This window comes from Tachysurus vachellii, chromosome 1 (assembly GCF_030014155.1).
Source record: "Tachysurus vachellii isolate PV-2020 chromosome 1, HZAU_Pvac_v1, whole genome shotgun sequence".
Classification (NCBI taxonomy): domain Eukaryota; kingdom Metazoa; phylum Chordata; class Actinopteri; order Siluriformes; family Bagridae; genus Tachysurus; species Tachysurus vachellii.
Window position 1 is genome coordinate 1,029,447 of NC_083460.1, and position 27,507 is coordinate 1,056,953.

The 27,507-nt window shown below is 42.3% G+C and overlaps 3 protein-coding genes across 3 annotated transcripts; 2 read left to right on the forward strand and 1 right to left on the reverse strand.

Moving 5' to 3' along the window:
- The first annotated feature begins 807 nt into the window (after positions 1-807).
- On the forward strand, positions 808-3,039 carry LOC132842921 (probable ubiquitin-conjugating enzyme E2 W-A). Its single transcript, XM_060865910.1, has 5 exons — positions 808-822; positions 2,128-2,219; positions 2,362-2,464; positions 2,554-2,712; positions 2,995-3,039. Exons 1-5 carry the CDS (start codon positions 808-810, stop codon positions 3,037-3,039), a joined length of 414 nt encoding a protein of 137 aa, XP_060721893.1.
- Positions 3,040-10,483: 7,444 nt separating this feature from the next.
- LOC132842929 (collagen alpha-1(XI) chain-like) lies at positions 10,484-13,261 on the reverse strand. The gene is made up of 5 exons (XM_060865923.1): positions 13,221-13,261; positions 12,687-12,732; positions 12,373-12,456; positions 12,057-12,290; positions 10,484-11,855 (listed from the first exon to the last, which is right to left on the reverse strand). The coding sequence occupies exons 1-5, from the start codon at positions 13,259-13,261 to the stop codon at positions 11,709-11,711; spliced, it is 552 nt and encodes a 183-aa protein (XP_060721906.1). The 3' UTR covers positions 10,484-11,708.
- Positions 13,246-24,274, forward strand: ubxn7 (UBX domain protein 7). Its single transcript, XM_060867006.1, has 11 exons — positions 13,246-13,365; positions 15,873-16,026; positions 16,117-16,184; positions 16,490-16,555; positions 16,900-17,012; positions 17,316-17,462; positions 17,686-17,776; positions 18,458-18,585; positions 19,137-19,593; positions 20,051-20,130; positions 23,223-24,274. Exons 1-11 carry the CDS (start codon positions 13,260-13,262, stop codon positions 23,382-23,384), a joined length of 1,572 nt encoding a protein of 523 aa, XP_060722989.1. The 5' UTR covers positions 13,246-13,259; the 3' UTR covers positions 23,385-24,274.
- Positions 24,275-27,507: the final 3,233 nt, after the last annotated feature.

Consider the following 27,507-nt stretch of genomic DNA (forward strand, 5'->3'; position numbering starts at 1 on the left):
TTGTATAGTATAGTGTTATTTATGTCTGTATTGTATAGTATAGTGTTATTTATGTGTGTATTGTATAATACAGTGTTATTTATGTGTGTATTGTATAGTATAGTGTTATTTATGTGTGTATTGTATAGTATAGTGTTATTTATGTGTGTATTGTATAGTATAGTGTTACTAATGTGTGTATTGTATAGTATAGTATAGTATAGTGTTATTTATGTCTGTATTGTATAGTATAGTGTTATTTATGTCTGTATTGTATAGTATAGTGTTATTTATGTGTGTTGTATAGTATAGTGTTATTTATGTCTGTATTGTATAGTATAGTGTTATTTATGTGTGTATTGTATAGTATAGTGTTATTTATGTCTGTATTGTATAGTATAGTGTTATTTATGTCTGTATTGTATAGTATAGTGTTATTTATGTCTGTATTGTATAGTATAGTGTTATTTATGTCTGTATTGTATAGTATAGTGTTATTTATGTGTGTATTGTATAGTATAGTGTTATTTATGTGTGTATTGTATAGTATAGTGTTATTTATGTGTGTATTGTATAGTATAGTGTTATTTATGTCTGTACTTCTGAGAGTCACAAACAGCTGGAACCAAATTCCTTGTGTGTGTCGACTCACTTGGCCAATAAACCTAATTCTGATCCTGATCCTGATTCTGATTCTGTATGACTATAAATAGCCAATCTGGAATCAGGATAGAACTAAAACTAGCCTATAGGCAGCAGGAGGTGGGACTTGTGCACATACAGACGTAGGTAGAAAAATAACGTGTCTAGAACTTAGGTAGTTCCAACATGGCGTGTATGCAGGTGAGTAGCAGAACTATAGTAAACAAATCAAGTTAATTCAAACGGTTATAAGGAGATGTTCATTACAATTCAGAACTGTCAGTCATCACATCATCCGTATAAGTTACACACACTACTGCTGCTGTATATTGTATAAAAAGTATAATATTACACAATATTGTTATTTACACTACCATGTACTTTATGTACATAACTGATCTGTCATATTCTATAGTCATATTTAATACAGACTATATAACAGATCAGTTATGTACATAAAGTGTGAGAGTGTAAATAACAATATTGTGTAATATACTTTAGTACAATATACAGCAGCAGTAGTGTGTAATATATACAGATGATGTGATGACTGACAGTCCTGATAATGCAGTACTTATAGATATGAAGCAGTGAATATAATTATGGTGAGGTGTTAATCAGGGTGATTGTCTGGGAAAAGAAACTGTTCCTGTGTCTGGTAGTTTTAGTAAACAAAGTTCTGTAGCACCTGAGAGAAAGGAGGAGCTGAAAGAGGGTGTGTCCAGGGTGTAAAGGGGCAGTGGTGATTTTTACTGCCCAGTTTCTGGTTCTTGTGTCGTACAAGTCCTGGGGGGTGGGCAGGGGGGCACCAGTTATTATTTCTGCTGTTGTTACTGTGCGTTGCGGTCTGTTCCTGTCCTGTTTAGTTGCTGCACCAAACCAGATGGTGATGGATGTGAACAGGACAGATTGAACAGGTTGAGCAGTTTTTCCTAAAGTCCACTATCATCTCCACAGTTTTGAGGGTGGAGAAAAATGTGAATTTTTTATATATAGAATAGAATATAATATTATATATAGAATAGAATATATATGAATAGAATATTTATCCATGGTGAGACTAATCATGAGGGTGCTTTTGTTTTGTTTTGTTTTAGAAATGCTAGCAAATCATCTAAAGAATGAACTGGGAAGCACCTTTTTAGTTGTAGAAATGTTTTGTGTTTTGTTCGATATTCAATCTTTTTTTTTTACTCATTTGTGTGAACGAATTTTATTCCTTTTTGATGTATAAATCTTAGTTCTGTAAATAACCTAAGAAAGTGTTTAAATAAGACTGAACACATTGTATAACACTCGTTAATAAGGAGACTGGAAAATGAATTACCTGAGCAGCTTGAAGTGGTTCACAAACTTTTAAGAGCTGCACATTAGACTGAGGATTGACTGCTGAATCAGAACTTGGTGGTGTTTTTCTTCCTTACAGCTAGTACCAAGGGGTGGGGTGTACATAATTGTGCACTCAGCTATATTTATTGTTTCTATATTTATTGTTTCTATTTCTAGAGACGGTTGCAGAAGGAATGGTTGATTTTGCAGAATGATCCACCTCCAGGAATGACTCTGAAAGAAAGAAGAGTTCAGAATACAATCACAGAGTAGGAGCTTGTTTCTGGTTTTATTTTACGATTTATACAGAAAGGTTTTCACTGTTATGGATACAGTGGTTTCTTACACACAGAGCATTGATGAGTGTGTTTATTCGTTCTTGGCAGTTTCTCACTTGCATCTTGTGTCCAGGTGGTTTATAGATTTGGAGGGCGCTCCATTAACAATGTACGAGGGCCAGAAGTTCCAGCTTCTCTTTACGTTTAGCAGCCGATTCCCATTTGAACCTCCTCAGGTGAACCTCAAAAGTGTCAGTGCACACACTGTTTTTGATCACTTCTTCATGTGCCCTCCATCTTGACTTCTGTCCTCATTGTCATACAGGTCATGTTTACCGGAGAGAACATTCCAGTCAATCCGTTCGTCGACAGCAACGGACACATCCGTCTGTCCAGTTTAACTGTAAGGGAGTGGACTCCAGCTCTGACTGTCCGGTCCGTGTGCCTTGTCATTATCAGCATACTATGCATCTGGAAAGAGAAGGTCAGTCTCACATTGATATAAACCTGAATTGAACAGTCTAACAGCCGCCACTGCTGCAGCTTGTTAGGCTCGACCGGTGTTCTCCTGGTGCATATAACTAGTAGAAACTGGTCTGGTCAGGAATGGGATGAACTCGAGTCTCCAGAGTTTATAATGTGTCCTCTAGTAGTAACTTAAAGATCTGTTTTTATTTCACCGAAATAACACAAAAAGGTGGTTGAAATGGTGTTTTTTTTTTTTGTTGTGTTGTTGTGTTTCTGAGTTCTGCTCTTCTCCCTGTAGCATCATCCACCTGATAAATCCCCAAAGAAGAGAAAGTGTTGGTAGCACGGTGAGTGATCTGTTCACAGCTGTTATTTCCTTTTTGTATAGTAACCCAGCGTGCTGTTGTTTATGTCTCCTTACAGATGACACGTGTTAGTAGCACGGGGACTTTTAGCAGTTATAAACAGGCTCACACACAGTACACTGGCAGTTTTCTGTCCTACGGCAATGAGTGGACCTCTTTAGAGAAACAGTGTTTTGGGGGCGTTACACTTCAGCAAGCTAAAAAAAACCTGATCTGACTAAAGGAATGTAAAACTCCACGTGTGCTCATTGAGAAACACGGATGATGCGTGTGCTTAGAGGGTTTATAGATGGTGGGATTAGCGCTGGATCACTTTTTACCTCTTTTCCTCTGACCCAGTGGAGCCGGTGCTGGTTCTGGGATCCGGTTAGGGATTAGTTTACCGAGCGCCGTTCATCTGCAGTGCATCATGATTACTTATTTATTCTGAACCTGTAACTGCGCATTAGGATTAACAATATGGCTTCCGTACAGTTTGGTCCTTGGACAGTAATTCTGCAACTTTCTTTTAGCCGTTTGTTACAATAACAAAGCAGCAAACAGCTCGACTTCCTCACATCATCACCCACAAGCTCTCACTTCTTTGGTCCTCGTGTTTAGTTGAGTGTCTCATTGTCATTCTCATTATTCACAGGTTCTGAATAAGCCCCACCACCAGGACTGGCACTGGCACCGTATCAGCAGACAAGCAGTTGTTTTGTTTTATTTATTTTTTTCTACTTCTTTCTTTCCAGGTTGATGTTTTGTGCAATGATTAAGTCTTTGTGTAAAGGCAGTCAGTCCAGGCATGTAAATTATATAACAGAATAAAACATTTATTTTAGATGAGTAGATAAATGTAAGACTTGCTTTTGCAAAACCATTTTTTATAAATAATAAACCTTCTTTTTCTGTATGCACTCGATCAGCTAAGAGTTTTTGTGTCTCTGTTTTGTGTGAATTTAATTAATTTATTTACTTTATTATGACTCCGCCCCCATTAAGCTCCACCTCCAGCTTTTTAAAGCTTTATTTGTATCTGAAAGTCGTTGTTGTTGACCATCGAACCTGGAGCGTAGAATTGACAGTAAAACTAAACCCTGAACCACGTGAAATTTCTGGTTTGCAGAATTTATCGTTGTGTGTAGCTCTGATTTCACAGAGAATCACTCTCTGTAGCAAGAGCTGACTTAAGAGACAAACCCCAGTGCACCAATATTGGCACATGGCTGAAAGGCATTGTGGGTAATGTAGGGAGCTACAGGTCAAAATGGAGCTACAGGTCAAAAGAGGTTTTATTTAAAAATGGATTTTCTTTAAAGGCTAAAATCAGTCAGCAAATGTGTGTCAGCATTTAATCTTTAACGTTCTCTGTGTACTGCAGAGTGAAGGCTCGCTTCAGTTCTCACATTGTAGACATTTTATTTCAACTGGATCTGGACCTGTTTCTAATATCATTTATATAAGTTCTGCAACATATAATTGAAATTCTACACAATTTTGCAGATCACATAAACAGCACTGTTACTAATCAGCAATCTATTTCATTTTAATGTATAGCCTGGGGGCAATAATTAAAATAACCACTTGACCCTTCTATTAAGTTCTGATTGAGGTTTTTGAGGTGTAACAGGTGAATGCTTTATAATTTGGTCTGACACCTTGTTTATTATTATTATTATTATTATTATTATTATTATTATTATTATTATAAGATGAACATAGAGGGACAAAATTCCCCTGTAGTTCCTGATGGTTCAATATCAATAAGCACACCATTTGCAAATTATAGTGTTAGAAATTATTTTAAGTGACGTGACATATGGCTAAGTACGTTGACCCATACTCAGAATTTGTTCTCTGCATTTAACCCATCCAAAGTGCACACACACAGCAGTGAACACACACACACTGTGAACACACACGCCATTTATACTGCGGCGCCCGTGGAGCAGTTGGGGGGTTCGGTGCCTTGCTCAAAGGCATCTCAGTCGTGGCCGGCCCGAGACTCGAACCCACAACCTTAGGGTTAGGAGTCAGACTCTCTAACCATTAATCAGTTCAAAAAGAAATTTAGGTTATCACAATGATAGAGAAAAATTGTTTGAGTACTCTTTAACTAGTAAAATACAATTTTCAATTAAAACTTTTTTGTATAGCGCTTTTAACAATGTCTCAAAGCAGCTTTACAGAACATAAGAAATTTTGCGAAAAGTTAATAAAACATTAATATTTAATTATTTGGGGTTTGTTCAACATTCTCACACAATCAACACAGGAAAAGTGTTCTTTAATGGTTCATAGCTTAAAGAACAGGTCTGTATCTACAGACAGGAGCCTGTAATGAGAGAGCTGCGACTGTGTGTGTGAGTGTGTGAGTGTGTGTGTGTGTGGGAGTGTGTGTGTGTGTGAGAGTGTGTGTGTGTGTATGTGTGTGAGTGTGTGTGAGTACGTGTGTGTGTGTTTGTGTGTGTGAGTGTGTGTGTGTGTGTGTGAGTGCATCGTTACATTTATATCTTGATTTATTAACATGTTATTATAAATAATAGCTTGTTTTACCCTTTACTTGTTTAAAGCGGTTCAGTCGAAAGCTGTGATTACTGGGGTTGATATTTAATTAAACAGATTTAAACAGTGTTTAAAGATTTTACTGTTATTGTGTAGTTATATTACATATTGTATTATGTTATTACTTTCTATTACAGCTTTTGTTACGGTCTATTACACATTGCTACCGGTGTTATTACAAGTTTTTACTATATTGTTGTGCAGTAACATGTGATTGTTTTATTCATTTCCATCATGTTATGTTAGTCTAGTCGAACTGTTTTAGGCATTATTACAATCCATGTTATTACAGTCTATTACACTCTGTTTTAGGTCTTATTACAGTCCATGTTATTACAGTCTATAACACTCTGTTACAGGTCTTATTACAGTCTATAACACTCTGTTACAGGTCTTATTACAGTCTATTACACTCTGTTACAGGTCTTATTACAGTCTATTACACTCTGTTACAGTCTATTACACTCTGTTACAGGTCTTATTACAGTCTATTACACTCTGTTACAGGTCTTATTACAGTCTATTACACTCTGTTACAGGTCTTATTACAGTCTATTACACTCTGTTACAGGTCTTATTACAGTCTATTACACTCTGTTACAGGTCTTATTACAGGTCTTATTACAGAATCTGTTTCTACATTAACGAACGTTGGTGTACAGATGATGTCACAGTGCTGAATAAACACTGCAGCCCAAACCTGGAATCACTGCTCATAAACTGTAAACCCTTTTATACCCTTTTTCCACCATAAAGAACCGGGTGCTGGTTCAGAGCTAGTGCTGGTGCTGGTTCAAAGTTGGTTCCACTGGCGAACCTTTTAAGAACCGGTTTGTCTTTCCATCGGTTAGATCACAGAGCCGAGTCTGACGTCACTGTATATGTGTCACGTTACACAGCAACGCTAGCGCAGCAGCGACAAACACAAACACAGCATCAACAATGGCGGATGTTGCTTTACTGTTAATGCTCATGTCTTTGTGAACCTACATTAACATCCAAACGCGGCGAATCCAACGTGTACGTGCAGCTCCATGTACAGTAATCTGTATAAACGGAGGTTGTAATCGATAAAGTACATAAGATTATTTTATCATTAACACAGAAAAATAGCTTTAACATGTAGCTAACTACTATCATGTGTGCTGATAATTGAGCATAATGTGGTAAAGTAAAAGTATATGTACATTATCTAACGGTAGCCCCGCCCACAGCCCCGCCCACAAACGGTTCTTAAGTCTAGACCAACAATGTTTTGGTGCTACTTAAGAACCACTTTTCCTGGTTCATAGCCTGTGCTTTGGGTGTCAAAAAAGAAAGAACTGGTTCTAAATTAGGCTCCGAACCAGCACTCAAACTGCCCCGGTGGAAGAGGGACATTATTCACCACAGGAATTTTCCTCATTCATTCTGACTGGAGTTTACATCCCACCGCAGGCCAACCTGAGTGATGCACTGCAAAACCTGGCAAACCAAATATCTGGAACAACATATCCCATCAAACCCAGCTCACTGACTGACATCACACCTCTGGGAACACCATTAACAACTCCTCCCAGCAATCAAGTTGCACTCACGATCAATGAAGAGGATGTGAATCGGCTCTTTCAGAGACAGAAGACAAGGAAAGCTCCCGGCCCAAGGGCCGGCCCTGCACATAGGCAGAATAGGCAAATGCTAAGGGCACCGCCCACCACTAGGGGCGCCCGTGCATTTAAATTATTATTTTTATTAATATATATATATATATATATATATATATATATATATATATATATATATATATATATATATATATATATATATTATTACCTGAGAAGTATTTTATTTATATATTTATTATATATATTTTATTGCTGTAAGAAAGGCAAGGAAAGCAAGGTCTCCGTAATACAGTTTTTTTTATATAGTTTGTGTGTGTTTCCAAAATATTTTCAAAATAAAGAAAAACAGGACAAAGCTGTGCAGTTTGTTTCTGTGTAAGTTTATGAACAAAATGATCGGTACACAACTGTCTGTGATTCCAGGGGCACCAGGTGAAGCCTAGGGCAGCAAATGGGCCAGGGCCGGCCCTGCCCGGCCCAGACGGGGTCTCCCCCTCCTGTCTGAAAGCATGTGCTGATCAACTGGCTCCTATCTTCACCCATATCTTCAACAGATCACTGGAGCTGTGTGAAGTCCCCTCCTGCTGTGAGGATGTGATGGTCCAGCGGTCAAGGTCTGGGTTCAATTCCTCAAGCTGCTGACACTTCTACGTTGGGTCCTTGAGCAAGTCCCTTAACCTCACCTGCTCCAGGGGCGCCATAAGATGGCTGAACCTGTGCGCTGACCCCAGTCTCATAATAGTCTGGGATATGAGAAAACGGGGAAGTCGTGGACTAATGGTCAGAGAGTCTGACTCCTAACTCTAAGGTTGTGGGTTTGAGTCTCGGGCCGGCCACGACAGAGGTGCCCTTGAGCAACGCACCGAACCCCCCCCAACTGCTCCCCGGGCACCGCGTTTTCGCGGTGTGTGTGTTCACTTCTGTGTGTGTGCTCTTTGTGTGCTCTTTTTTATGTCACTTCACTTCACTTCACTTTAAACTCTCCACAATCAGCTTCATATCTATACTGTAAGTGCTGCATTATCAGGACTGTCAGTCATCACATCATCTGTATATATTACACACTACTGCTGCTGTATATTGTACTAAAGTATAATATTACACAATATTGTTATTTACACTCTCACACTTTATGTACATAACTGATCTGTTATATATTCTGTATTTATATTTAATACTCATAATGTCTATTGTATCACATCTGTATTGTATAGTATAGTGTTATTTATGTGTGTATTGTATAGTATAGTGTTATTTATGTGTGTATTGTATAGTATAGTGTTATTTATGTGTGTATTGTATAGTATAGTGTTATTTATGTGTGTATTGTATAGTATAGTGTTATTTATGTGTGTATTGTATAGTATAGTGTTATTTATGTGTGTATTGTATAGTATAGTGTTATTTATGTGTGTATTGTATAGTATAGTGTTATTTATGTGTGTATTGTATAGTATAGTGTTATTTATGTCTGTATTGTATACTATAGTGTTATTTATGTCTGTATTGTATAGTATAGTGTTATTTATGTGTGTATTGTATAGTATAGTGTTATTTATGTCTGTATTTTTGAGAGTCACAAACATCTGGAACCAAATTCCTTGTGTGTGTCGACTCACTTGGCCAATAAACCTGATTCTGATCCTGATCCTGATTCTGATTCTGATCCTGATCCTGATTCTGATTCTGATTCTGTATGACTGGGTTATAAATAGCCAATCTGGAATCAGGATAGAACTAAAACTAGCCTATAGGCAGCAGGAGGTGGGACTTGTGCACATACAGACGTAGGTAGAAAAATAACGTGTCTAGAACTTAGGGAGCTCCAACATGGCGTGTATGCAGGTGAGTAGCAGAACTATAGTAAACAAATCAAGTTAATTCAAACGGTTATAAGGAGATGTTCATTACAATTCAGAACTGTCAGTCATCACATCATCCGTATAAGTTACACACACTACTGCTGCTGTATATTGTATAATAAGTATAATATTACACAATATTGTTATTTACACTACCATGTACTTTATGTACATAACTGATCTGTCATATTCTATAGTCATATTTAATACAGAATATATAACAGATCAGTTATGTACATAAAGTGTGAGAGTGTAAATAACAATATTGTGTAATATTATACTTTAGTACAATATACAGCAGCAGTAGTGTGTAATATATACAGATGATGTGATGGTGAGATTAGGTGGTGATGTCTGGATCTTTAGGTGGTGATGTCTGAATCTTTAGGTGGTGATGTCTGGATCTTTAGGTGATGATGTCTGGATCTTTAGGTGATGGTGATGTCTGGATCTTTAGGTGGTGATGTCTGGATCTTTAGGTGATGGTGATGTCTGGATCTTTAGGTGGTGATGTCTGGATCTTTAGGTGGTGATGTCTGGATCTTTAGGTGATGGTGATGTCTGGATCTTTAGGTGATGGTGATGTCTGGATCTTTAGGTGGTGATGTCTGGATCTTTAGGTGATGGTGATGTCTGGATCTTTAGGTGGTGATGTCTGGATCTTTAGGTGGTGATGTCTGGATCTTTAGGTGGTGATGTCTGGATCTTTAGGTGATGGTGATGCTTGTGCATTGCTCAGACTAACAGACTCCGTTATCTGCAGTTGTTTAGCTTCCAGTTCTTACATGTTCTTCTTATTTGTAGTGTGTCGTGTCTGATCCTTCATGATGAAGTTCTCCTCTGCGGGGTTCTGCTCCCTCTCAGACACCTGCTCCACAGATTTATTCCTGATGTTCTGCTGTAAACTAACCACTTGATCTTACATCTCCGGTACCTTACTTTACCTTCCCATCATTCGTTCTCCAACTCATCTTCACCCTTCACTCCACCACCTCACTATTGTACATGACCTCACATCACCTCCACCTTACTGAGATGAACCCCAACTCTAACCCTTTCATTCAAATACTTTTTTCCTGTCTTTTTTCTTACCACTTCATCTTTCTTGCTCAGCTTTATTTTACACCACAGAACCACTTCACTCTTCATCAGCTCCACTCTGCACTTCATCACCACCTGAACTTCACCTTACTACACTAACCTTATCATTGTAATGCACTTCATCACCATCTTCATCTACCTCACCTCCCCTCAGTTCCCTGTACATTTATCCCTGGATCAATCCCATAATTATATTAGTTACATCGTTAGACTTCTTTCAATCACTCATCCTGAGTTATGTTTAAATTCCTGTTCAACAGAAACAAGCAGCAAAAATAATAAAACTGTGATTGAATAAAAACTAACTTCATCGCACCAATCATTTATTCCAGGTTTTACATAAATTATAAAAGAAAAACATACACAAATGTGTCAAATTTAAATGCCTATAGTCATGTATTTGGGGAACCGAAGACATGAACAGATCTGCAAACAATATTCAGACCAAGACAGAAAAGCAAATAAAACAAAACCAGGTCTAGGAACAGAAGCTTAAATACGAAGCGCAGAAACTTTTTAAACTTTAAACACAAACTGGGTGAAAGAAATGTAAAGAAATGTAAAATGTGTAATTAAAGAGCTGTTTATGTTTCTCTTCCATTTAGAGTTGAGGTATAAAAATATTTTGAGTCTGATATAAACGCTCTCGTTATCAGACGTCTGATTACCACAGCATTAACACTACACCACTGACATCAACACATTAGTGGGAAATGGAAGAAAAATCTGCTTTTATACAGATTGTAACTCTTAAAATTTCTCCTTCAGCATCATTGTAATACGTATAAATCTCCTCTTCGTCTAAAAGTGGTCAGTATTTACAGTGTGACTGCTTCTTCATGCTGAGTTTAATCACGCTTTAACAGAACAGCTGTTTAAAATAAAAATAAAAGATATTTAGACCGAGGAAATATCTGTAAAGTCACCAAATTAAAGACATGCAAGATTCTGCAGGAAAGAAGCTTCAAAAGACATTAATGTACAAAATAATAATTACAGTTATCATTTTATAAAATGCACTTTCTATAGCACCGTAGGATTGAATTGTTTAATATAACAAGAGTGAATGTATAAAGGAACGAATGGGAAGAAAGAGAAGTGGGATTAAAATTAGGACTGAGATTGGGATTAGATTCCATCACTGGAAGTGAAATAAAATATTGGTATTAACATTAGGGAGCGAGATTAAAACAAGAATTATGATATTATGAAAGTTCAACAGTGGGATTAAAATTAAAATATCAGGATTACTTTTGTAGTGGGATTAAAAACAGGGATTTGGTGGAAAACAGAGGAATCCATTTCTTTTTTAGTCTGAAAGTGCACAGTTATTCACCAGTTCATGTCTTCTCTTCATGTTGGTCCTCAGATAGCTGGTCTCAGTCTCCACATTTTTCGACCCCACAAGGGCGAAGAACATTCCCATGATGATAACAGTCTTTATTGGCCAGCAGAAGTGTGTGTGTGTGTGTGTGTGTGGCAGCTGTCCACACGTCTCGCAGCGTCCCAGCACGCCCGGCTGAAGGAGGGCTTTCACCCGAGGAAGCAGACAGGACCGACCTCAAAGCCGAATCTCTGGTTTGGATCCCCGAAATCGTTCAGCATGACGTCGATGATGGGAACCTGGTCGATGCGTGGTGTGTTAATCTCCAGCACGGTTCTAGCGTAGCCCTGCTTTTGCTGAAAAGACATAAAGAGAAGAGATTTCATCAAAACCATCAATTGAAGTTTCAGTATCTCGTACACATCCATCCTGCAACAGAGATGAACCTCTGGTTATGAGGAGGTAGCAGAACCTGAGCAGCTTCATAAAATCTGCTGTAACTAAAAGCAGTGACAGTGATTACATGTGCAGTGTGAGTGTGGCACTGATGTGCTTACCAAGCAGGCGTCGTACACAGCCTTGATGAAGGGATTGTTGTCGTGAGACATTTCTTCATCGTTGGAGCCGAGGAAGCGCAGCGCTTTGTTGTAATCGTTGGCTTTAGCATCGAACCAGGTGACTGACTGGTGGCAGATGTAGGTGAAGTTCTGTCTTGCTGCAGAACTCAGCAACTTGAGGAACGTCATCTGAACACCGCTGATGGAACTCTCCTCTACATCCACATACGAGAGCTGCACACGACACAGAGAAATATCAGTTAAAGAGGAGCTGCTAGATATTTTCATTGTCTCATCAAAGTTTTAAAGGAGACACGATTTTACCGCGCTTGAATTCACTGAACCACGTCCCTGGAGACTCTTTTGGCCAGTTGGATATTGGATTCCTTGTTTTCTGTCTCTGAAAGAGCCGATTCACATCCTCTTTTCAATTCAAAAATTCAATTCAAGTTTATTTGTATAACACTTTTAACAGTGGATGTCGTCTCAAAGCAGCTTTACAGAACATAAACATAGAACAAAAAGGTTATTATAAAGAATATTATAAAGATTAATATAATACAAAATTCTAGATTAATATTAGATATATTTAAATGTGTATGTATTTATCCCGGAGGTTAGCATGTTCACCTCACACCTCCAGGGTTGGAGGTTCGATTCCCGCCTCCGCCTTGTGTGTGTGTGGAGTTTGCATGTTCTCCCCGTGCCTCAGGGGTTTCCTCCGGGTACTCCGGTTTCCTCCCCTGGTCCAAAGACATGCATGGTAGGTTGATTGGCATGGCCTGATGACGCCTGAGATAGGCGCAGGCTCCCCGTGACCCGAGGTAGTTCGGATAAGCGGTAGAAAATGAGTGAGTGAGTGAGAGAGTGTATTTATCCCCAATGAGCAAGTCTGAGGTGACTCAGGTGACTGTGGGGAGGAAAACCTCCCTTAGATGGTAAAGGAAGGAACCTTGAGAGGAACCAGACTCAAAGGGGAACCTCATCCTCATCTTCCTCCTGTCTTTCCCTCTCAGTTTCCTCATTGATCAGTAGTAATAATAATAATAATAATAATAATAACGACAATGATAACTATTATCATTATTAGTATCATTATTAGTATCATTATTATTATTATTATTATTATTATTATTATTATTATTCTTGGTCCGAGTCGATGACGCGCTTGTCTTCGCGGGCTGCTGTTGGTCAATAGTGCGCATGCGCAGTGCCGTTGTTGTTGACAGTGGCGGCAAGATGGCGGCTATCGGAGACGCTTCAGGCCCGGGTCTGAACGGGTTAATTCAACAGTTTACTGCCATTACTGGTAAATATGTGGATTATTTCTGGATTGTTGGGGTTTCCGGGTTTATAAATGTTCCATCTGCGAAGGAAAAGAATTGTGTTTGTTAGTAAAAACAGTGAGTTTGTGGAGAAGCTGCAGATGCTTCAGTGCCTGAGCCTCAGTGTGCGCGCGCAGGTGGAGAAAAGGAGCTGAAAGTCATTTAACCGCCTTTTAATGTAGACAACAGGGACGATAAACACACTATAAAGTCATGTGTGTACAATAAAGTTCTGTGGATGGTGTGCACAGGTTCCCACAGTGTAAATAAACTTGTAGACAGATAAACATCCTCCTGCTGCCTCTATAACACCCCTTAGTGTTGTTCCAGCCTTTATAACTGGTGGTAATGTTACAGCCTGTTCATAAAGCCTTTATAACACACAGCCTTTATAACACACAGCCTTTATAACTGGTGTTAACACTACACCCTGTTCCTGTGTACTACTACACACGTGTACACATCCCTTCACCTTCTCTCTCTCAGCAGCAGCAGCGACGTGAACAACATGGCGGCGTGTAAAACACACGCATATTTCATCCAACTCACAAATCACGTCTTTAATGTTGTTTTTGCGTTTTAATTGCCATTAAAAACAACACGGTCCTGCACGTGTGTATACACTGTGTACTGGGCGGGTGGAAACGGAACAAATGCGACGTTTTCAGTCTCGACTTTCACTTAATGTCGCTTTTAAAGCCGTTTGGGATTTTTTTTTTAGACTCGCCGCTTCTTTTCGTCACACAGACTCCATGTGGCGCTTCTGCGCATGCGCGGAATGACGGCGGGTCTGCGCATGCGCCGTACAATAAGTCTCAAAATAAAGTCTTAAAATGTGTTGTTATTACATTTTATAATTACAATATTATATAGAACACTTTAAAATAATAATGATGCGTAGTTCTACTGTAATCAGTCGCATTCATCGTGACTGGGAAGTGTTATAAATATACAGAAGCAGTTTTAAATGTTTTACACTAAAAGACAGTGCAGGACAAAAATGAGGGAAGAAACTGTTAACACAGTCTGGTCGTGAGGCCCGAATGCTTCGGTACCTTTTTCCAGACGGCAGGAGGGGTGTGTGGGGGGAGGTGTGTGGGAAGAAGAGTGTGTGTGAGGGGCGTGTGGGGAGAAGAGTGTGTGTGTGAGGGGCGTGTGGGGAGAAGAGTGTGTGTGAAGAGTGTGTGTGTGGGGTGAAGTGTGTGTGAACAGTGTGTGGGGGGGTGAAGTGTGTGTGTGTGTGGGGGGGTGAAGTGTGTGTGGGGGGGGTGAAGTGTGTGTGGGGGGGGGGGGTGAAGTGTGTGTGGGGTGAAGTGTGTGTGTGTGTGTGTGTGTGTGTGTGTGTGTGTGTGTGGGGTGAAGTGTGTGTGTGGGGTGAAGTGTGTGTGTGTGGGGGTGAAGTGTGTGTGTGTGGGGGGGTGAAGTGTGTGTGAGGGGTGTGTGTGTGTGAAGTGTGTGTGTCAGGTGAATACTCTATTAGCGGGGGAGAAGTGAGTGGGGGGGGTGAAGTGTGTGTGTGGGGGGGTGAAGTGTGTGTGGGGGTGAAGAGTGTGTGGGGGGGGTGAAGTGTGTGTGTGGGGGTGAAGTGTGTGTGTGTGTGTGGGGGGGGTGAAGTGTGTGTGGGGGGGAAGTGTGTGTGTGGGGGGGGTGAAGTGTGTGTGGGGGTGAAGTGTGTGTGTGTGTGTGTGGGGGTGAAGTGTAAGTGTGTGTGTGGGGGTGAAGTGTAAGTGTGTGTGTGGGGGGGTGAAGTGTGTGTGTGGGGGGGTGAAGTGTGTGTGGGGGGGGGGTGAAGTGTGTGTGTGTGTGTGTGTGGGGTAAAGTGTGTGTGTGTGTGTGTGTGTGTGTGCGTGAGGGGATCACATCTAATCTAGTCTCAGGGGAAGCAAGCCAGTGATTTCTGCGCTGGTCCCAAGCCCAGATAAATAGAGAGGGTTTTATCAGGAAGGGCATCCGGTGTAAAAGGTGCCAAACTTACACATGAAACATGGGGGTGGAATGAAGACGTACAGGACGGCATTCAGAGGAAGAGGCTAAAAACGAAGTGGGACGTAGAAAGGACTGAAGAAAGTAGACAAGATTACAACGAATCACAGCACAGAGTGAAGAGGGACGTGACAAAGACCAAACAGAAAGCATGCAATGAGTGTTATGACAGGTTATAGACACGCGGGAAGGTGAGGAGAGTGTGCAGAGTATTGAGACGGAGCGATACAGATGGGATGGATGTGTAACATATAAGGGTGAATATTGTAGATTAGAAAGGAGGAGGTGAGGAAGGATCTGAGGATAGAGTTAGGTGGAAACAGACGATTATCAGAAAGATGACGGCTTACACTCACGTTTACACACAATTCAGCTACAGCAGGACACATGATGAGAGCTTCTTCATGTGAAATGGCGAGAGCTCGTGAATTTTATTAGATCTGATATTGTGTGATTGCAATATTTCCTGTTTCTGGCTCTGAAGATTTCTGGCATTTTTGTTTGTTAGGAGCCACGGAGAGCGTTGGGAGACACATGCTGGAGGCCTGTAACAACAACCTGGAGATGGCCGTCACCATGTTTCTGGATGGCGCAGGAGTTCCAGAGGAGCCGAGCACCAGCTCCAGTTCAGCCACAGCTTCGGGGAGCAGATGCCATACAGAGTGAGCATTAATTTAACACCTGGAAGTGCTGCTGTTACAGCACGTGTGTATTCACTTAATAACAGACGCTGTGTTTTTTAATCCTGACAGAGACGAAGTCCGAGCGCCGATCCCTCAGAAACAGGAGATCCTGGTGGAGCCGGAGCCGCTGTTTGGAGGTGAATCATGAAGAGATCTGTTTATTATTATCCGATAATCCTGTCAGTACGGCTGCGTGGTAGTCCGACTATAATTCTGATTTATTACTGGGAAATGTAAATGTAGTTGTTGTTCTAGCGGCGATCTGATATTTGTCATTTCACACGTCTTTATTTAATCAACATTTCTTACCTTTACATGACATTTTCATTTTATTCCAAATAAATCTTCATAAATTTATAAACCCAGACAGAACTGGCTGCTTGTTACCCTGAAAATCAGACATTGTCATTTTAATCATTATTTTGTTTTCCCTCCGTCTCAGTGCCGAAGAGACGGAGACCCGCTCGCTCCATCTTTGATGGCTTTCGGGATTTCCAGACTGAAACCAGTAAGTTCCCAGAGCTGGTAAGATACACAGAACATTCACACAGGAGACATTAACATTACTCAGCTCTGACATCAGAGCCTTCACACACACCACCGTTCTGTGAAGGAAAAAATAGAGAAGACCGTTTTTCGGGTCCCTGGAGCACACCAGAGCTCTTAAAGCAGCTTCTAGGCTTCAGCAAACACAATGAACAAAAAACATAATGGAAAAAACACCAGAGCGAGTTAGAGGTGACGGAAATCCTGTGTATAGTGTAAGGAGTGTGTGTATAAGTGTGCTTTTGTGTGTGTGTGTGTGTGTGTGTGTGTGTGTGTGTGTGTGTGTGTGTACATGTGCTCGTCCAGTCAGACAGGAGCAGGAGCTGAGGAACGGAGGAGCGATGGATAAAAAGCTGAGCACTCTGGCTGATCTCTTCCGACCCCCGATCGAGCTCATGCACAAAGGCAGCTTTGAGACGGTGAGGATACACACACACGCACACACATGCACACACACATGCGCACGCACATACACACACATGCACACACCACACACACGCGCACACACACACCAACACACACCACACGCACGCACACACACACACACACACACCGTACACACAAATGCACACACACACACATACACCGCACACACATGCGCGCACACACACACGCAAACACACCCCACACACACACGCATGCATACACACAGACATACGTATACAGACAAAGGCACACACACAGATCTATATTTAAATAGTGTGTGTATCTGTCTGTTTCAGGCGAAAAACTGCGGCCAGTTGGAGAATAAGTGGTTGATGATAAATATCCAGAACGTTCAGGATTTCTCCTGTCAGTGTTTAAACCGAGATGTGTGGAGTAATGAGGCGGTGAAAGCCATCATCAGGGAGCACTTCATCTTCTGGCAGGTGCTGAGATCAGGCCTAAGTAAAGAGTAAACACATGCTCCTCTAAGTTAACACAGTAATCTGAACACTTTAAAAGACTTTAGTGTTTTAGTTAATATCAAACAGAAATATAAAATCAGGAGGTTTATATAGAAAATCTAATTTTTATAATATTTTAGTTATTGCTATTTACAATAACACAAACTGTGTTGCTGTTTGTTTGTTTGTTTTTGTTTGTTTACAGGTTTACCATGACAGTGAAGAGGGACAGCGCTACATACAGTTCTACAAACTCAACAAATTCCCTTACATCTCCATCCTGGACCCTCGTACAGGTGAGACACAGTGGGAGGGGCTTAACTAACCACATGCTGTCTATCAAACAAGGTGGGTGGAGCAGGAAGGAGTGATGGGTCAAATAAGATGGAGGTTTAATGCAGTGTCTCGTTCTGTAATAAGACGTTTCTCCACATCACTAGATGACCAGGATCAACATTTTTAAATGAATTGATCAAGTTTTCTAATTAAACCACAGCACTGCTGTATCCTCGGAGGTGAACCTGTTCTACGCTACTTTGTGGTTTCTCTGAAACGTGATGTAACTTGGCTTTGTTTTTTGTTTTTTTTTGTCATATAAACTTCACGATTGCGTCCTGGCTTCTGATTGGTTCCTGAGCCATGTAGGTGTCCGTAGGAAATCTTTGGGCATGTTGTAATTTTTGGTGGCTGTTGGTGTTGTTGCTGTCTGTGGTGCTGAACTCAGACTGTCAGTCATCCAGTGTTCGAGACGTGACCTTCTGATCCCAGCTGGGAGACAGACAGTTGAGACGGACTGTAGATTTTTATTTTATATTTATAAACACCAGACTCAGTGAGACCTGAACTTTATAACCCTGAGTGAATAACAGAAAGCATCACTAATCAGTGTATATAGTGATGTTTTCTCCAGACTGTGACAATGATGCTTTACCTTGATGGTGATCATGATGATTTGCTCGTGTCCTGTTGTTAACCAGGCCAGAAGATGGTGGAGTGGAATCAGCTGGACGTTTCCTCGTTCCTGGATCAAGTGACTGGGTTTTTAACGGAACACGGCCAGTTAGATGGACTTTCCAGTCAACCTCCAGCCAAACGTGCTCGCTCTGTAAGAACATGATCTTACTGTGTGTGTGAGGGTGTGTGAGGGTGTGTGTGTGTGTGTGGGTGTGTGTGTGTGTGTGTGAGTGTGTGTGTGTGTGTGAGTGTGTGTGTGTGTGTGAGGGTGTGTGTGTGTGTGAGGGTGTGTGTGTGTGTGAGGGTGTGTGTGTGAGGGGGTGTGTGTGTGTGTGTGAGGGGATGTCTGTGTGTGTGAGGGGGTGTCTGTGTGTGTGAGGGGGTGTCTGTGTGTGTGAGGGGGTGTCTGTGTGTGTGAGGGGGTGTCTGTGTGTGTGAGGGTGTGTGTGTGAGGGTGGGGGTGTGTGAGGGTGGGGGTGTGTGTGAGGGTGGGTGTGTGAGGGAGTGTGTGTGTGTGTGTGGGCATTATTATGTGAGGGATGTATTTTTATTATTAATATTATTAATATTGTTGTGGATGTTTTATTCTAGGAGCCACGTGGAGCTGATTTTTAATCTAAAATTTAACATTTACAGAATGAACATTTACACCATCACAACTTCTGTTTAATAAATCTGGTTCCTATCTGATGGTCCCCACAGGAGAGTTTGATTGACGCGAGTGAGGACAGTCAGCTGGAGGCTGCTATCAGAGCGTCTCTACAGGAAACGCACTATGACTCGAGGCAGGAGAAAGGGGAGTCTGAAAACGACTCGGATGCTGAGGCCTTCTCCGATAGCGAGGGTATGATCTCAGTGGACGGTTCAGACAGCGAGGAAGGAGGGAAAGACTCCATAGATGGAAACACGTTGTCAGAACCGGGACCACCCACTTCCTCAGATAGTCCCGCCCAGAACAGGAAGTCTCCGCACAAAGAGTTTAACCACAGAAAAGAAGAGAGCAAGAAAAACCACGTGGAGCCGCCGCCACCTCGGCCGAGTCTCAATCCCACAGAGTCAAAACAGCAACGTCATCAACAGCAACAATCACAGCAACAGCATCATCATGACCAAAGTCACAGAATCTTATCATCCCAAAGCACACAGCCTGAAGATAATGGTACACACACACACACACACACACACACACTAATCCTAAAGACCTGTTCAAATAGATTCCTGTCCACTGCTGCAGTTCCACATGAAGCCTGTAGGGGGTAGTATTAAAAAAATATTCCTCAACCTCATCCACCTACTTCTTATTATTATTCTTTGACTTATTATTATTGTTCTTAATTTCTCCATCTCTTTCTCCTTCTATCTCCTACCTCTTCCTCCTCCTTGTTCTTCCCTTACTTCCATTCTCTTCCTTCTCATTTTTCCTTCTTCTCCTCATCTTTCTTTCCTCCTGCCGTTTTTCCCCTTTGTTCTAGTCCATCTCTTGCTTTTCCTTTTATTTTCTTCCCCTTCTTCTTGAAATGTTTAAACTTCTTAAAAAATAAGATGAGGTGTCTGTAGCCACGCCCCTGCTGGGTTTTGATTGGCCTGTTTTTTAGCTTGTTTGTTGTTTTTTTAAGGTCCGAAGGCTCACCTGATGCTGAGATACCCGGATGGTACGAGGGAACAGATAGCGTTGTCTGTGAATGCTAAGCTGATGGTATGTACAGTTTGTTCTGTGTGTGAGTGTGTGTGAGTGTGTTGAGTGAGTGTGTGTGTGTTGAGTGAGTGTGTGTGTGTTGAGTGAGTGTGTGTGTGTTGAGTGAGTGTGTGTTGAGTGAGTGTGTGTGTGTGTTGAGTGAGTGAGTGTGTGTGTGTGTTGAGTGAGTGAGTGTGTGTGTGTTGAGTGAGTGAGTGTGTGTGTGTGTTGAGTGAGTGAGTGAGTGTGTGTTGAGTGAGTGAGTGTGAGTGTGTGTTGAGTGAGTGTGTGTTGAGTGAGTGTGTGTTGAGTGAGTGAGTGTTGAGTGAGTGTGAGTGTGTGTTGAGTGAGTGTGTGTGTGTGTTGAGGTGAGTGTGTGTGTGTTGAGTGAGTGAGTGTGAGTGTGTGTTGAGTGAGTGAGTGTGAGTGTGTGTTGAGTGAGTGTGTGTTGAGTGAGTGTTGAGTGAGTGTTGAGTGTGTGTTGAGTGAGTGTGTGTGTGTGTTGAGGTGAGTGTGTGTGTGTTGAGTGAGTGTGAGTGTGTGTTGAGTGTGTGTGTGTTGAGTGTGTGTGTGTTGAGTGAGTGTGTGTTGAGTGAGTGTGTGTTGAGTGAGTGTGTGTTGTGTGAGTGTGTGTTGAGTGAGTGTGTGTGTGTGTTGAGGTGAGTGTGTGTGTGTTGAGGTGAGTGTGTGTGTGTTGAGGTGAGTGTGTGTGTGTTGAGTGAGTGTGTGTTGAGTGAGTGTGTGTTGAGTGTGTGTGTGTGTGTTGAGTGAGTGAGTGTGTGTGTGTGTTGAGTGAGTGTGTGTGTGTTGAGTGAGTGTGTGTGTTGAGTGAGTGTGAGTGAGTGTGAGTGTGTGTTGAGTGTGTGTGTGTGTGTGTTGAGTGAGTGAGTGTGAGTGTGTGTTGAGTGAGTGTGTGTTGAGTGAGTGAGTGTGAGTGTGTGTTGAGTGAGTGAGTGTGAGTGTGTGTTGAGTGAGTGTGTGTTGAGTGAGTGAGTGTGAGTGTGTGTTGAGTGAGTGTGTGTGTGTGTTGAGGTGAGTGTGTGTGTGTTGAGTGAGTGAGTGAGTGTGTGTTGAGTGAGTGAGTGTTGTGTGAGTGTGTGTTGAGTGAGTGTGTGTGTGTGTTGAGGTGAGTGTGTGTGTGTTGAGGTGAGTGTGTGTGTGTTGAGTGAGTGAGTGTGTGTGTGTTGAGTGAGTGTGTGTTGAGTGAGTGTGTGTGTGAGTGAGTGAGTGTGTGTGTGTGTTGAGTGAGTGTGTGTGTGTGTTGAGGTGAGTGTGTGTGTGTGTTGAGTGAGTGAGTGTGTGTTGAGTGAGTGAGTGTGAGTGTGTGTTGAGTGAGTGTGTGTTGAGTGAGTGTGTGTTGAGTGTGTGTGTTGAGTGAGTGTGTTGAGTGAGTGTGTGTTGAGTGAGTGTGTGTGTGTGTTGAGTGAGTGTGTGTGTGTGTGTTGAGTGAGTGAGTGTGTGTGTGTTGAGTGAGTGTGTGTGTGTGTTGAGTGAGTGTGTGTGTGTGTTGAGTGAGTGTGTGTGTGTGTTGAGTGAGTGTGTGTGTGTGTTGAGGTGAGTGTGTGTGTGGTGAGTGAGTGTGAGTGTGTGTTGAGTGTGTGTGTGTGTGTTGAGTGAGTGAGTGAGTGTGTGTGTGTTGAGTGAGTGAGTGTGTGTGTGTTGAGTGAGTGAGTGTGTGTGTTGAGTGAGTGAGTGTGTGTGTTGAGTGAGTGAGTGTGTGTGTTGAGTGAGTGAGTGTGTGTGTTGAGTGAGTGAGTGTGTGTGTGTGTTGAGTGAGTGTGTGTGTGTGTTGAGTGAGTGTGTGTGTGTTGAGTGAGTGTGTGTTGAGTGAGTGTGTGTGTGGTGAGTGTGTGTGTGGTGAGTGTGTGTGTGTGTTGAGTGTGTGAGTGAGTGTGTGTGAGTGTGTAAGTGAGTGTGTGTGAGTGTGTGTGAGTGAGTGTGTGTGAGTGAGTGTGAGTGAGTGTGTGTGAGTGAGTGTGTGTGAGTGAGTGTGTGTGAGTGAGTGTGTGGTGAGTGTGTGTGGTGAGTGTGTGTGGTGAGTGTGAGTGTGTGAGTGAGTGTGTGTGGTGAGTGAGTGAGTGTGTGTGTGTGTTGAGTGAGTGTGTGTGTGTGTTGAGTGAGTGTGTGTGTGTGTTGAGTGAGTGTGTGTGTGTGTTGAGGTGAGTGTGTGTGTGTTGACTGAGTGTGTGTGTGTTGAGTGAGTGAGTGTGTGTGTGTGTTGAGTGAGTGTGTGTGTGTTGAGTGAGTGTGTGTGTGTTGAGTGAGTGTGTGTGTTGAGTGAGTGTGAGTGTGTGTTGAGTGAGTGTGTGTGTGTGTTGAGGTGAGTGTGTGTGTGTTGAGTGAGTGAGTGAGTGTGTGTGTGTTGAGTGAGTGTGTGTGTGTGTTGAGTGAGTGTGTGTGTGTGTTGAGTGAGTGTGTGTGTGTGTTGAGTGAGTGTGTGTGTGTGTTGAGTGAGTGTGTGTGTGTTGAGTGAGTGTGTGTGTGTGTTGAGTGAGTGTGTGTGTGTTGAGTGAGTGTGAGTGTGTGTTGAGTGAGTGTGAGTGTGTGTTGAGTGAGTGTGTGTGTGTTGAGTGAGTGAGTGTGTGTGTGTTGAGTGAGTGAGTGTGTGTGTGTGTTGAGTGAGTGAGTGTGTGTGTGTGTTGAGTGAGTGTGTGTGTGTGTTGAGTGAGTGTGTGTGTGTGAGTGAGTGTGTGTGTGTGTTGAGTGAGTGTGTGTGTGTGTTGAGTGAGTGTGTGTGTGTGTTGAGTGAGTGTGTGTGTGTGTGTTGAGTGTGTGTGTGTTGAGTGTGTGAGTGTGGTGAGTGTGAGTGAGTGTGAGTGAGTGTGTGTGTGTGTGTGAGTGTGTGTTGAGTGTGAGTGTGTGTGTGTGTGTGGTGAGTGTGTGTGTGTGTTGACTGAGTGTGTGTGTGTTGACTGAGTGTGTGTGTGTGTGTTGAGTGAGTGTGTGTGTTGAGTGTGTGTTGAGTGTGTGTGTGTGTGAGTGAGTGTGTGTGAGTGTGTGTGGTGTGAGTGTGTGAGTGTGTGAGTGTGAGTGTGTGTGGTGAGTGTGAGTGTGAGTGTGAGTGTGTGTGTGTGTGTAAAACATGTTCACAAGTGCTCTTGTTTTTCCCTCAGGCTCTGGTGAGACACGTTCAGTCAAACGGATATCCCAACGAACGTTTTGAACTCGTCACTAACTTCCCTCGACGGAAGCTGGCTCATTTGGACTATGACATCACGCTACAGGAGGCGGGGCTTTGCCCTCAGGAGACTGTGTTCGTGCAGGAGAGGAACTAACCCCGCCCTCTCCGTTTTGTTGGTTTTCATACTCGTCCCTCATCCGTCGTTCTGCACGGAGCCCAAGCGGAACGCAGTCCCAGGACCACACCTTCATATTTATTTGTGAATTTCTCAGTGCATCTCTGCTCCTTCCAGTTTCTTTTACAGTTTTCCAAACAATAACCGTGGAATAACCCGAGAGAAGATTTCAGTCAGGTTCAGACGTCAGATCACCTAATGAGTGGCTTTAACAAGTGAATTATTACATTTAAGAGAGAATTTAAAGCCTGAACTCTTTCCAGGTGGTGGGTGACGTGCCCTTGTCCACTTCCCCTCGCTCCGGTCCACACGTGGCCTTATCAAGTGTTCGGCAAAAAAGTTAACGTGAGCAATAAAATCTGCCACGCAACTCATCACACTCTTCTTTCTGAAAACTGTATCACTTCAGATCATCATCATCATCATCATCATCATCATCCTCCACATGCACGGACGTCTCCCTGTCTGAATCGTGCTCCCTGTTAGCGCCGTATCTAGGTAACTAGCATGCTAGCTAATGAGCAAACCAGCTGGTTTCGTTCTGCAGCTAGTTTGTGAGTTAAACACTTTTTGTACGTAGTTTAAAGAAAGAATGAAAGAAAAAAGCAGCACTGAAAAACATGTCCTGGTCCTGTGAGGGCGCTCCGAGGGGAAGTTCGGCGAAGGCATGCGTTCTTACAGCTCTCGTGGCTCAGCGATGGATTTAACTGGAACTTCTTCAGAGAGGATCAGTTAAATCTGTGGGATCATCAGCAGGACAGCGGTGATGTGGGACGTTCCATTTATAGTGAAATTTCTGTCTCTTTTTTTATATGCTGCATCGTTTCCACAAAAATGTTGATTCTCAAATATAACCGTTAAAAAAAGAAGTGTGTGCGTGTTTGTGTGTGTGCGTGTTTGTGTGTGTGCGTGTTTGTGTGTGTGCGTGTTTGTGTGTGTGCGTGTTTGTGTGTGTGCGTGTTTGTGTGTGTGCGTGTTTGTGTGTGTGCGTGTTTGTGTGTGTGCGTGTTTGCGTGTGTGCGTGTTTGCGTGTGTGCGTGTTTGCGTGTGTGCGTGTTTGCGTGTGTGCGTGTGTGCGTGTTTGCGTGTGTGCGTGTTTGCGTGTGTGCGTGTTTGTGTGTGTGCGTGTTTGTGTGTGTGCGTGTTTGTGTGTGTGCGTGTTTGTGTGTGTGCGTTTGTGCGTGTGTGTGTGCGTGTTTGTTTGTGTGTGCGCGTGTGTGTGTGCGTGTTTGTTTGTGTGTGCGCGTGTGTGTGCGCATGTGTGTGTGCGTGTTTGTGTGTGTGTGTGTGCGTGTTTGTGTGCGCGCGTGTTTGTGTGTGCGTGCGTGTTTGTGTGCGCGCGTGTTTGTGTGCGTGCGTGTTTGTGTGCGTGCGTGTTTGTGTGCGCGCGTGTTTGTGTGTGCGCGCGTGTTTGTGTGTGCGCGCGTGTTTGTGTGCGCGCGTGTTTGTGTGTGCGTGCGTGTTTGTGTGCGTGCGTGTTTGTGTGCGTGCGTGTTTGTGTGCGTGCGTGTTTGTGTGCGTGCGTGTTTGTGTGTGCGCGCGTGTTTGTGTGTGCGCGCGTGTTTGTGTGCGTGCGTGTTTGTGTGTGCGTGCGTGTTTGTGTGCGTGCGTGTGTGCGTGTGTGTGCGTGTGTGCGTGTTTGTGTGTGTGCGTGTTTGTGTGTGTGCGTGTTTGTGTGTGTGCGTGTTTGTGTGTGTGCGTGTTTGTGTGTGTGCGTGTTTGTGTGTGCGTGTTTGTGTGTGTGTGTGTGCGTGTTTGTGTGTGCGCATGTGTGTGTGCGTGTTTGTGTGTGTGTGTGCGTGTTTGTGTGCGCGCGTGTTTGTGTGTGCGCGCGTGTTTGTGTGTGCGCATGTGTGTGTGCGTGTTTGTGTGTGTGTGTGCGTGTTTGTGTGCGCGCGTGTTTGTGTGTGCGCGCGTGTTTGTGTGTGCGCGCGTGTTTGTGTGCGTGCGTGTTTGTGTGTGCGCGCGTGTTTGTGTGTGCGCGCGTGTTTGTGTGTGCGCGCGTGTTTGTGTGTGCGCGCGTGTTTGTGTGTGCGCGCGTGTTTGTGTGTGCGCGTGTTTGTGTGTGCGCGTGTTTGTGTGTGCGCGCATGCCTGTTTGTGTGTGGGTGTGTGCGTTTGCATGTGGGTGTGTGAGGGTGTGTGTGTGTGTGGAATGTGAGTGTGGGTGTGTGCGTGCGCGCATGTTTGTGTGTGCGTTTGCATGTGTGTTTGTTTACGTATGTGTGTGTGTGGGTGTGTGTGTATCTTTTCAGTTTGTTTCTGGTTCCTGTGAGTGAGAGTTGAGGATTTTATCATTTTATTCCTAAGAACTTTACACTTCAACATTTTCCCTCATGTTCAGGTTCCTGATCTCACAGCAATTTACTAACAATTACCAACTTTTATTAACACAACAACATGTTCTAGTCTTTATGGCTCCATTTCTCACTGACGTTGTAGTTAAACAGTTGCAGCAGCTTCTCTTTATCCTCATTAGAAATCTCAGCTTGTTACTGAGAAACACAGTGAAGTATAAACTCTTCTGTCCTGAAGATGTGGAGAACTTCAAGCTCCATCTTCACCTCTGTAGAGTGGCGTGTGTTGTGTACACGTCTCTGTGAAGGAGCTGTTACTATGGAAACGATCAGCTATCAGAGCGAGAGTATTCAAATAAACCTGATCTACAGTCAGATTTGTTAGAGAGAATTAATCACCACCTTCTGACCAATCAGAGTCCAGAACTCGGCAGCAGCTCTGTGTGTGTAAATGCTGCATCGTTTGTACAAAGATAATGAAAGATGGTTCTGTTTATTTGATCACGTGCTGATTTGTGTGTGTGTGTGTGTGTGTGTGTGTGTGTGTGTGTGAGGTTTCACGCTGCACTGTTTGAATCCACACTGAGGTGGTGGAATGAACTTCATCTAGATGTCTGCACAGAGTCACTGACTGTCATCAAATGACAAGTGATGACCTTCATCTTTAATGAAACACTTTTTATTTTCCCTTTAATTTCCTTTGATGTTATTTTTCTAAACTGTCCAAAAGTTTCCCACAGACACGTTTGCTGAACCCCGAGTCTCCGTTTGTCTCTGAAGCTTTTAAACACCTCCATCCCTGCTGTGGTATTTTGGAGAACGCGGTCCAACACAAATCCTACGTTTATCTCGAGTCGAGTGTCATTGTGTAGAATTAAGTATAAAACTTTGATAATCTTGAATCATTTTTTATTCACAAAACTAAACACAGATATTTTTGTTGTAAATACAGAATCAGTTTATTTTTCAGGTTATTTTTGTATTTCTCTGACTTTGTGTGGTGATCAGTGAAGGTGCAGGAGTGCAGATGTGCTGTAGGTTACAGACTCCACGCTTGTGCACGGCTTCAGAACAAAGTCACAAACTTTCAGATAAAGAAATTAAAATAAACAGGTTTGTGCAGCTGTTTAAACAGACGGGTCGCTGACCTGCGGAGCAACAAACTTCAACTTGAACTCCAGACTAGAACATGAACGAACCTGCAAACCTGGAGATAATCATCTGTTTAAAAGGATTCTTAAAAGCCTCCTAAAGCCGTGAACCGCACAAACGTCTAGTGTTTAAAACGAAATGATGCGTTTATAATTTATGTCCAGAAACATTTAGATTTAAACAACACACAAGATTAAATGAAGACTTTTTTCTGTTTCAATACAAAATAAAAATCAATAGCACTTAATAATTAAAATAAATATTCTAATAATAAATAAATAAATAATAAAATCCTGTTGCATTTATATAAACATGTTAATATGAAATATTATATACATTTAAATATTATTACATTTCTATAATATAAAAACCAAAACAGCTTCTTTTTTTTTTTTTTATCAGGAAAGAACAAAGATCATGCAGTGTGAGTGGTTTGTGTGTTGTGTTGTTGTGTTGTGTTCATGTTCTTTATACAGAAGATCAATGCAGAAAATCCTGATGTAAAAAAGATCAACACAAAAGGATCGTAAGGATCACATCACTATTGTTATAACTGATGTATGACAACGTTACGCTAAAGTAAACATCTGCCTGCTTACAGTCTGAGTCGGTTATACACTGAACAAGAAAGACATTTAACACCAAATCTCTGTG